This window comes from Peromyscus maniculatus, chromosome 2 (assembly GCF_049852395.1).
Source record: "Peromyscus maniculatus bairdii isolate BWxNUB_F1_BW_parent chromosome 2, HU_Pman_BW_mat_3.1, whole genome shotgun sequence".
Lineage (NCBI taxonomy): Eukaryota > Metazoa > Chordata > Mammalia > Rodentia > Cricetidae > Peromyscus > Peromyscus maniculatus.
In genome coordinates, this window is record NC_134853.1 from 38,983,378 (window position 1) to 38,995,681 (window position 12,304).

The 12,304-nt window shown below is 38.6% G+C and overlaps 1 protein-coding gene across 3 annotated transcripts in view; it reads right to left on the minus strand.

Moving 5' to 3' along the window:
* Positions 1–221: 221 nt before the first annotated feature.
* Rp1 (RP1 axonemal microtubule associated) overlaps positions 222–12,304 on the minus strand; it is a 378,321-nt gene continuing 366,238 nt past the window's right edge. For all 3 annotated transcript variants that reach the window (XM_076563965.1, XM_076563966.1, XM_076563964.1), the window contains 2 exons: positions 4,392–4,614; positions 222–2,026 (listed from right to left, as the gene is read on the minus strand). In XM_076563965.1, coding sequence (XP_076420080.1) covers positions 2,016–2,026; positions 4,392–4,614 — 234 coding nt within the window. In that variant the 3' untranslated portion in view covers positions 222–2,015. The remainder of the gene's footprint in view (positions 2,027–4,391; positions 4,615–12,304) is intronic.

Sequence of the window (12,304 nt, forward strand, 5' to 3'; positions counted from 1 at the left end):
AAGTATAATGCAGTTTCATTCTTACATTGTTTTTCACACATAAAAATGTTTCAATTCTTTACATTGTGGATTAGCTTGTAGCAAATTAGATTGTTCTCTCGTGCATATATGCCACAGACTTGCCCATCGGGGGTACCACGATTGTAGGGGGACCAGGGCTTGGGTAGTCAGGAAGACAAGGATTTGGCGACTGACAGACAACACACTCAGAAGTGGTTTGAATCTGCTGCAATTTTACTTCTGCAAATCAATAGTTTATATACAGAAAAGAAAACTATCAAGTCATACAAGGAGCAACAAGAGCTTGGCAATACTTCAATTACATCATCTTTAAAAAACAGCAAGCACACAATTATTAATCGGCTCTAGACATATCCCTTCACCCACAAGAACTTTATGACCCAAAGTTCAGTCTGTGTTTTTTAAACTTAGTATGGTCCCTAGACTTGTGTTGGCTTCTTGCAGCTGTGTCCTTCATCTTTATCTCAGCCTCTCTCTAGTTTATTATGCACTTCTATTTTTCTGGTTCTCATCACCCATTTAGCCAATTTGGATGCTATATATCCTCCCTAAGTCTTTCTTCAGTTCTTTTATTACATATCTGTTTTAATATAAAACCTTTTTACCTGCTGGAATATGGATTCTTGTACATTTATGCCTGGAAGGGGAAGGGGTTCTTCTGTCGTCCTTAAGTTTCCCATATTGAACTTTCTCAATGGAGGGGTCCACCATCTGCCTCCTATGAGATAACATTTTCTGCCATAAATCACTTTAGTTGGGATTCCTAAAGGATTCCTAGTGGGTGAGTGTTCATTCCCTAGAAGTGCCCGAACTATTATATATGGTGGTATTTTATTTGTACTGAAATGTGATTGTAATTGTATGTTAATAAATAAAGTTGCCCAGGGTTCAGAGCTATTAGAGCCATAGCAAAAGCTGGGCAGTGGTGGTGCATGCCTTTAATCCCAGCACTTGGTAGGCAGAGCTAGGTAGATCTCTGTGTGTTCAAGGATACAGCCAGCATTGGAGACACACACCTTTAATCTCAATACCAACCATAGAAGACCTGGAGAGCTGTACAACAGACAGTGACGAGGCAGTCATGTGGTTGGCTTTACAACCAATGAGAAGGCAGAACAGAAAGTCTATAAAAAGACAAACAGACAGAAAGTAGTTCTCTTTCGGAGAGGTCTCTTGGCTTAAGAGGCTAGCTGAAGCAGGCAGGTAAGGCTCTTAGCTCTGATCTCTTGGCTTTCTTCTTTGCATTGGCTCTGTTTCTTATTTAATAAGACAGTTGGTTGCATCTACAATTATACTTTCCATTATCTAGCGGCTTGGGGTCTTTAAGGAATAGCTCATTCTGCTATATCTAAATAAGGTCCATGTCCAGCTTCCCCTTTCCTCTATAGTTCACAACCCAAGCATTAATTAATTTTGGCTGTGTTTTATAGATTAATTAGAACATTATCAGAAAAGCAGTTATACAGAACCCATAGCCCAGGGAGCTCATGATCTGTGAAGTACATCTCCTTCGAGAAGGAGGCATAACACAGGCACTCTGCCAGGGACCTCCAGGGAGCTTAGTCCCATGGGACACGTATCTCCTGTCCACTATTATTGACATAATTGTTCATGTTACATGGGCGACACTGGAGTTGGTGTGGCACATATGCCTATTAAGAAGCTACTGGAAAAATACAAAATAGTCTAAAATAGTTTAAGTAATGTTCATCAGAAAACAGTGCACTTTTTGAAATACACAAGTGGAAAGTAACAATAGAGGTGCTTGTAAGAGTCCCTTGTTTCTTTTGGAACAAGTGAGTACTGTGAGTCTCAAATTCTTCTGAGTGCCTCCTCCTCCTCCTCTTCTCTTTCTTCTTCATGTTAGTATCTGGATGAATAGACTACACAGGCTTGTGATGTGCAGAGGACAAAACAGGTTTCCACATTTCATAGGATATTTGGCATTTTTCAGGTCAACATTTTCTGAAAATGCGTGGGTTCTACTGAGACTCTCACATGATGCCTGTGGGGCAGTGCAAACCAGCAGAATCAGGAACTTGGTTATTAAATTAGATTTGAGAAAATATTTTTGAAAATTATCAGATTATTACAGATATAAAGAATTGGTGTGATAGGTTTCTTCTGTCATTCTTGCCACTTCTAGATTAATTGGCACATATATTCTCTGCTGTTCAACCACGTGTTCTGTGCTACTGTCACTGTAACAGGGACCGAGACCATGTGTGGAACCCTGACAGCTACTGAATAAGCAAGTGATGGAGACAAAACCAGGCTTTCTCTGTAAGTTTAAAGGAATAAAAGATGAAGTGTCAGGAAAGATGACTTCGGTTGAGGATGGGGTGGGTGGTACTTTAGTACCAGTGAGCTGCTTAGCAAAGGTTTCCAGGGAAAGTGGAGAGAGTAGACATTAAGTTGAGGGTGGCTAAGGTAAGAGAACAGAGCATGTTCCTAAGATCAAGGGCCTTGTCCAAATTTCCAGTGGCTCCTCTGGTGTTCTTCACTAACCACAGGAAGTAATTGCCACTTGTGCACCTGTGTGTGCTCACCTCAAGGGGGACTGGGTGAAGGGGTGGCTTAGTGGAAAAATGGGCTCCATTCAAGAAGATCAAAGGCTGAAGACAGAAGCTTTACTTATATCAAAGAACTAGGTTCACTTCATATAATAGAAATCAAGTTTGAATAAATATTTAATGTCAGTGATGATAGCACTGGTTAATATTTGTGGCTACTGTATGCTAGGAATGTTACTAACTATAGTAGCCTATATACTATCAATACCTTGTCTCAAGATCTGAAAGTTATCCTGTAACATAAACACTGTTCTTATGAGAATGTTTTTGCCGATCAAGAGATTCAAGGTACCACAAATGAACATATCACCAAACCAAGGCTAGAACCCAGTCAGGATGGTTCTAGGAACTCTGGAAACTTCTTTAGAATCAACAGGGTCAAGTATAAAAAAGAGGCTTGGGAAGCTACACACACACACACAAACACACAGCTGTCCATATTCATGTGTTCATATACCCTCACACAAACACATAAGATTAGCATACACAAATACAGGCACATACTCATGCATACATGAACAAAAAGCCATATGCACACAAATGTGCATAAATATTCAATGCACCTATACATATATTATATCTTATCTACATAGTCATTCAATAATGTCCATTGAGAAAAACATTTTCAGTACAGTATTAGACACAAAATCAAGATGGTTATAAGAAATATAGCGAACAGGAAAAATTAAGGCAGTGTGTAAGTTAATTTTTAGGCAGTGTGGTGGTTTGAATGAAAATGGCCCCATAGGCTCATATGGAGTACCACTATTAGGAGGTGTGGCCTTGTTGGAGTGTGTGTGGTCTTGTTGGAGGAAGCATGTCACTTGTTGGAAGAATGAGTGAACTTTGAGGTTTCAGATGCTCAAGCCAGGCCCAGTATCATTCTCTCTTCCTGCTGCCTGCTGATCTAGATGTCAAACTCTCAGCTCCTTCTACAACACCACATCTGACTGCATGCCACCATGCTTATTGCCATGAGAACAATGAACTAAACCTCTGAAGTATAAGACAGCCCCAATTAAATGTGTTCCTTTATAAGAGTTGCCATGGCCCAGCAGTGGTGGCACATGCCTTTAATCCCAGCACTAGGAAGGCAGAGGCAGGCAATTCAAGACAGGTACCAAAGCTACACAGAGAAACCCTGTCTAGAAAAAACAAAAAGAGTTGCCATGGTCATGGTGTCTCTTCACAGCAATAGAAACCCTAACTACGATGGGCAGCAGTAACAAATACTTAGTAACGGAAATCGGGTGCTCCTGAGTTCACAATTGCTGATATTTGTTAGCATAGTATAGCTAAGTTACATCTGAGTGGTAGTAAAGGCCCTTCCAAAATGAGCTGGCCTTGTGCACATCCCTGCACATTTTTTTTACCTTGCACAGACACAAAACCAGTGGTCCTAGGCAGGGTGGGAAGTTCTCACACAACCTGTGTGCTAAAACTGAATGCTACCTGTCTTTGTACAACCCAGAAACAAAGATTTTCTGCTTTTCTTAGTAGTTAAAAAAATTAAACAGAATAGTATATGTTGACAAATAAATATTATAGAAAACTCTCATTCTAATGTCCATAAAATAAAGATTTACTGACCACATTTCTGCTTTTGATTACGTGTTATTCACAGCTATGTCTCACTTATGCTGGCAGAGCTGAGCAGTCATGATAGATACTTTTATGACTCATAAAGTACAAGATATGTGGTGTCTTGCCTTTTATGGAAAAAGTGCCATCCCCTGTTCTAAATAATCCCAATTATTTCAGTTTTGAGAAAACTCAAAAAAAAATGCAGTAACATACCCAGAAGTGGCCCTCTGTGAGACCTTATAATAGGCACCTCTTTCCATGTGTACTGTCCATCATTTTCACGGTCAGATATCCAGGAATCAACAGTTAACAAAAATCGCTCACGTGTGGCCATGTTTTCAAGTGTGACTTCTTCCACATACCACCCAGGATCCTCCCCACCATTGTCATGGCCAATGTGTATTTTGGAGATTTCTCCAATATCTTTAAGATTAATCTGTAACACAAAGAGGAAAAAAGAAATAAAAATCCTTGCCTCTCGAACTTGTTTTTTTAATCCCAAATTTATACTCAATTTAAATTAAATATTTACTTTAAAAAATAAAGCATACAAATCCTACTTACTAGATTCCCTTAAAACTAGCTACGGCTAACAAGTGAGATACTGTTCTAGACTAGAGTGAGGCACATATCCACTGAGTGTGCAGAAACCTAGCTCTCATTACTTCTTCTTTTTATAAAAGCAACTTTCCAATTACTATTTTACAAAATTACTGTTTTTCAGTAATTGCTGATACTACTACTTATTTAATAGTGAGACTTGAAGAAACGCGATGATTGAAATATTTGGTGTAATTGGTTGAACGTTGCTATCAGAATCAAACCTTGAAGAATAGAGAGGTATAAAGTGGCTTTGCTCACTCAGCACTGAAACAGGCACCAACACAATGGACTGCCCACACAAGTGGCAATGTGGCTAAATTTTCTTGCATACCCCTTCCATCACCCAGTGAACTGATACAACAAACAATCAAATATATTATTCACAACCTAGAATAAGCACTATCTTTCTCTTGAAAATTATTATAAGGGCCATATTAAAATTTGATTAATTATATACTTCATTTTTTTAATCTGCCATAACAAATTACCACAATGTTAATAACTTAAAATCAGAGAAGTTTCTTTCCTCTTGTTCTGTGAGGCTGAATTTTGTGCATAGTGGCTCAGCTAAGCCCTCCATTTCAGACTTCAAAAGCCGCAGCTAGAGTGCTGACTGTGCTGGTGTGTCCTCAGAAGGCCCTGGGAGCTTCCAGCCTTTCAGGCTGTTGGCAGAGTCCAGTGAAAAGCACAGCAGACTTCATGCTTGAAACCTGTGGCTTCTCAGCAAAGGAAGCTGCTCATTCTAGAGGCCTCTGTGATTTACATCAGTCCCACTTGCATAAACCAGGCAAATCTCCCTACTTTAAAGCCAGCATCCCCAATTATATCTGTAAATGCTTCTTCCACAGAGCACAACATATTCATAGGCATAACACTGGGGCCAAAGTAAACAAAACTGATCAAAATTCTTATTGCTACATGCTCTACTTAAAACAATTGTGTCTGTCTTCCAGTAGTTTGTCTTTTCTCCGCACCACAGCCACATGCAACATCTTTTCTTCTCTCTGATGTTACTATAAACATATTGCCACATAAAGTTACTTCTTTGTTGATGTATGCCTGCCACCCGTTCCTACTAAACTGTTTTTATTGGCAATATAATTCTGGCTTACCATATGGGTGATAAATAATCTGAGTAAATTTGTCTCATAACAAAAATGCTCTTAGTTGTGGTATATGGAACAAGAATTTGAGGCTAGATTTAGAGTGGGCTCTGAGTATTATTCTAAAGTCATGCAATTATTGAAGCCCCATCTCATAGAAATGTGTTAATGTGGGTGTTCAGTGTAGGTAAATGAACTTCTAAAGTCTCCCTGAAATTTACAATGAGAAGAGAATATGATAGAAAGCAGAATCTATGTCCTAAAGGCACAGTGAGGAAATATAGTATAGTGGGTAGAACTTGAGTTTGAACTTGGTATCAAAAACACCTAGTTGTGAAAGCTCCTTCTGGTTTTGTTTGCTATAGAAACTTCAAGTTTCTCAACTTTACTAAATGTGGTGGTTTGAATGTAATTAGCCCCCATAAGCTCATCGGGAGTGGCACTATTAGGAAGTATGGCCTTGTTGGAGGAAGTGTGTCACTGTGGGGGTTAGCTTTGAGGTCTGCTATGCTCAAGCTACACTCAATGTAGATTCAGTTCACTTCCTGTTGCGTGCAGATCAAGATGTAGAACTCTCAGCTCCTTTTCCAGCACCATATCTGCTTACACACAGTCATGTCCTACCATTATGATAATGAACTAAACCTCTGAATCTGTAAGTCACTTGAATTAAATGTTTTCCTTATAAGTGTTGCTGTGGTCATGGTGTCCCTTCAAAAGTAACTGAAACCCTAAGACATTAAGCTTCAGAACCCTACTCCTATTTGAGTACTATAATACATATGAGAGTCCCTACAGCAAATATCCCAAATCTGAAATGCCCCAAAATCCAAAACATTTTTTATGCTGATGAGATAAATACTATGAGGGGAAAATTATATCCCATTGAACTGTTTCATGCACACCTTTGAAAATATTGCATAAAATCACCTTTAGCCTGTGAGTATAGGTACATGTGAAATGAATTCCATGTTAGACTCATATCCTATTTCCATTACATTTCATTGTCTGTAGTCATAAGTTTTCCTGTGTCCTGCAGGTGCTCAGTCTCAAGTAAACACACAGAGGCTTATATTAATTACAAACTGTTGGGTCTAGCTTTCATATCTTTAATTAACTCATTTCTATTAATCTATATATTGCCATGTGGCCATGTCTTTACCAGTCTGTTGACATATTGCTCCTTGGGTGTCTGAATGGCATCTGCCCAACTCCACCTTCCTCCTCTCTGTCTCTCTCTTGGATCTCCCACCTGGCTATAACCTGTCTTGCCTTAGGCCATAGCAGCTTTTTTATTAACCAATGATGGCAACATATATTTACAACATACAGAAAAACCATCCCACAGCAATTGTCTATATGCAAAAATTCCCAAATCTAAAACACCTCCCTTCCTAAGTATTCATGATGAAGAATACTCAACTTCTACTAATAATCTTAAAAAGAATTATAACCCTCTAAAACAGTGGTTCTCAACCTTCCTAATGCTGTGAACTTTTAATACAATACAATACTCCATTTTGTGGTGATCCCAACCATAAAATTATTTGTGTTGCTATTTCATAAGTGTAACTTTATTACTGTTATGAATCATAACGTAACTACCTGTGCTTTTCAGTGGTATTAGACGACCCCTATGAATAGATTGTTTGATGCCCAAAAGCATCGTGACCCACATGTTGAGAACTACTGCTCTAAAATATTAGTAACTATTACTTTGCTAATCAGAAATCTGTACTATAACAAAGAAAAATGTCTAAATCTAACTTAATCTAATGATAACAGAAAAGATCAAGCAAGGACTCACAGAGCAAGTAAGAACTAGTATTTGGCTCTCATAAAGGAACCTGAAATTGCTAAACTCTGTTAACACTGCTGAGAAAAATAAATATTTGCAAATGATTATAGAAGGGTGCCATGGTACAAGGACTAAATTACTGTCATGAGCAACTGTCCTCTGAGCCATCTTGGGGTATTCAGCTGTGCCCTCTTACAAAATATCATCACTGCTGGGTTTGTTGACTATTTATACCCCTATATATACTCAGGGCTGGAGAAGACTAGACTAGGGCTTTTTTGCTATGGGGAAGTCCTCATCCTACAGAGTAAAGGCTTTAGGGTACAGCCTGCTGAGGGAGAAGGAGCACCCACCTCCTGTAAGTAACTCTACCTAGGCATTTCAAGGAGGCCTGATAAACTCATTGACTTCTCAGAGTGAACATTGGAATTGTGCCTCACTTTGTTGTTGGCACCTTAAGAAGAAGAGTAGACACTGTTTATGTCTCCCACAAGGATGAAATTTGAGCAACCCATATATCACTCATGCCTGAGTCAGTCCATTCCAACCAGAGCTACAGTAACCACACCACAGGCTAATGGGACAGAGTGCTCTCAGACTTCTTCTAGCACATAATTCAGATGGTTAAAAACTTTTAGGTTTATATATATATAGCCAACCTGGGTCACCTCAGCTTCAATCAAATAAAAATATAACATGTCAAGGAATTATTCTTATGCATGACTGCTTTAGCTTCTGTCTTTAGCTCTCAACATTTGAAAATAAAAAGGACAGTGACTCCAAAATGTAGGATAACTTTCATCACAAAGATGCACCAAGCCATGGCTCAGCAACTTTATGTGCTCAATGGAGGCCATAGGCATAGGTTAAAATAAAATTGTTTCCAACTCAAGTACCAAAGAGACATGAATTTAAAGACACATGGTCAGAGAGAGCAGGGCAGAGAAATCTAGAAATAAACCGCATCCCTGATTTCAAATGGCACATTTTCAAAACTGAAATGATACTGATTAAGTTCCCCCTATGGAACTGGAGTACACAGAAAAAAAAATACTATTGAAAATTTTCTAATTTGGGTAGTAGAATTTTTTTAATTTTAAAACTACATTTATTACACATATGTGTGTATGCCATGTGTGAGTTTGTGCGTGTGTGTGTGTGTGTGTGTGTGTGTGTGTGTGTCCATGTGTGTACAGGCAGCATGACAGGGATCCAGTTTCTACATAGTCACTGGCCTAACTAGGTCAGAATTTGCTAAACATCAGGGAATGAGAAGAAGCATATAAAGCTTGTCACTGAAAAGTCTACATGGAAGTCTGGTCCTCTCACCACATTTGTTTTCATTCATTGTTGTTTACTATCAGTGTATATTCATTGTATGAAATGACGAATTCCATTATAGCATCACCCAAGCATAGTCTGTGTGCTGCTTATATTCAGCCCCAATACCTTCTATATCTCCTCTTCTCTCAGTTGGTTCTCCCCACTTCCTTCCTGAAAATAGTCTCCCTCTTTTTTCAGCTAGAATAAACACATATGTTCTAGATTCCACATATGAGATAAAATTTGTGATATTTGTAATATCTTTATGAGTCTGGTTTGTTTTGCTTAACATAGTGACATCCAGTTCTATCCATTTTCTTACAAATTGCATAATTTCATTCTTCATTGTGATTGAGTAAAAAGCCACCATCTTGTACCACATTTTCTTCACCCATTCCTCTTTTGACATAGCACTCACTTCATTTCATTTTCCTAAGCCTCAAGTCCCTGTGTGTAAATAGAAAGTGTTGTAATGAGCAAATAAGGTTATCTTTAGGACACACATTTTAGTCTACAGACAAGTCATCCCCTACACATCTGAGGACAGGCTTCTACAATGAAGCCAGAAAACTCATTTTGGCAGCTTGTGTTCAGACCACCACAGTCCTTTTCTTGGTGCTTGTTTGATTAACACTGTTGGGGAAAATAATAGAGTAATTAGAAGGCTAATCAAGAGATAATTTGAAGATCACCAAAAGAGACTTCTTCATTTTAATGCAAAAAAAAAAATAGAAAAAAAAACCCAAGATGCTTACAGTTGAAAACTGCATGTCAATAAAGTACGTTCCCTTGTCAAATTCCGTAGTACAATGTACATTCTAAACTTTCAAGTATGGAGACTTTTCTACACAAAAATTTCAGCACCTAGAGAATGGTCAGACTGAAAAGAGAAAGCCAAGCAAACTGGATCTGTGACTATTTATATCCTAGTTAGGTTTACTATTGCTGTCTTAGTTAGGGTGTTTGTTTGTTACTGTGAAGAGACACCATGACCACAGCAACTGCTATAAGGAAAACATTTAGTTTCAGAGGTCAGTTCATTATCATCATGGTGGGGAGCACCGCTTAGTGCAGGCAGAAGTGGTGCTGGCTACCTCTTGGCTCACAGGGAACAGGATGTCAACTGACACACTGGGTAGTAGCCTAAGCAAAGGAAACCTCAAAGCCACCCCCACAATGACACACTTCCTCCAACAAAGCTGTACCCACACCAAAAGCTTCACCTCCTAATAGTGCCATTCCCTGTGTGATAATGGAAGACAATTACATTCAAACTACCACATGCTGTGATGAGACTCCATGACCAAAAGCAACTTGAGAGGAAAGTGTTTATTTGACATACACTTCTACATCATAGTCAATCACCAAAGGAAGTTGGGGAAGGAATTCAAACAGGGTAGAAACTAGGAGGCTAGAGCTGACGCAGAGGGCATGAAGGAGTGATGGTTACTGTCTTGCTGTTGTGAGGTATTTGATCACACTGTGTGATGATGCATCTAGTTTTCCTCATCTGCCTAAGGCACCTTCTGCTTGACTTAATAAAGAGCTGAATAGACAATAGCTAGGCAGAAGAGGATAGGCAGGACTTCAGGGAGAGAGAGAACTCAGGGTAAGAATCTGAGAGGCGGGGATTTGCCAGCTACATGCAGAGGAAGTCAGAAGACATAAGATACTGAGGAGAGGTAATGAACCATGAAACAGAATGTAGTTTAAGAAAAACAGGTTAATTTAAGTTTTAAGAGTGATTTGGAAACAAGCCTAAGCTAAGGCCAAACTTTTATACTTAATAAGATGTCTCCGTGTTATTATTCGGTAGCTGGTAGTGCAAAGAAAGACCTATTACATTGCTCCTCATGGTGTGCTCAGCCTGCTTTTTTATAGAAACCCAGGACCTCCAGCCCAGAGATGGCCCCACCTACAATGGCCTGGGCCTTTCCTCATCAGTCACTAATTAAGAAAATGCTCTACAGGCTTGCCTACAGATAGATTTTAAGGTGTTTTTTCAATTGATGGAAGCTTCCTTCTATCTTGGTGACTCTAGCTTGTGTCAAAGTTGATATAAAACTAGCCAGAAAACTATTCATACTAACATTTTATGGAAAGGAACAATCTCTTCTAGCTACTTGTCTTAAATGTAACTCTAGACTTTGCATGTGTAATAACTGCCCAGTGAAATTTCCTAATGTGGATACTCTGAATCTCTTCGTGAGAAATTTCTGTTTTCTCAGTAGGTACTATATATATTATTTTTTAAAACTCAATCCTAGATGGAAATTACATGTCCACAGTCTGTGTTATCTTTTAGGAACACCATTATATCTTGAATAAAGATATAGTTTTGTGATTATTGAAATATATGCATTGTGGAGGTAGATATTTAACTCAATAGATAGCAACCCTCATTTTATATACTTACTTCCCATCAAGAAACTATGCTAGCTCCTGTAAGAACAAAAATGTGGGTGAGCTGACTGAACTCTTGAATTTGAATAATTTAGAAAAACTGGAATCCTTGGGTAAATTTTACAAGAAAACATGAGTCTACAAAAAAAGGCACAAAACCAACAGCAAACTTTGTCAAAAAACAGGCAATTTGTTATAGTATACAACATCAAAACAGAAAAAGTTTGCTTTTCTCTTTCACTACATCTTTTTCTGGGCAAAATAATCTTAGCATATTTAATACAAGAAAAATAGAAATTAATCTTTGTCCTGGCCTTCTCTTCTCTGGTGGTTTTCCTGTAGATCCCTTCTGGACAGCTATCATGACATTCTTTGTGAAAAGACTTGAAAAGGGAACTTTTCTGGCTTAATGAGTACACGACACTTGTATACAGATATAATATTTATTAACTTAGTGTGCAAGGATATTCACTCCTAAAATTACTAGATTTTCTTCTGAAACTAAACAGTCCTGTCCTTCCTGCAAAAAGGTGTTCTTGGTTTCACACTGCTTTCTAACAATATGATGTGAAACCAGGGTGGAGGCACTGGGTGAGGCTATGTGGGACCCTCTTTGCTATTCTTATGAAAAGTAAAATTGAGCTGGAGTTCATTGTGATAAGTGAAATAAAACAGTATGCCACATGATTTCACTCACACTGAGTCTGAAAAGGCCAAGCTTGTGGAAGCAAGAGAAGGAGGTTATTACCAGAGTTGGGCAGTAGGATTGGTTCATGAATACCGAGTTCCAATTAGACAGTGAGAAGCAAGCAACTCCAGTGTGCAATGTAACAGTGAATTATGCATTTCAAGAAAACTAGATGACAGGACTTTGATAGCTTTTGTCATAAATAAAT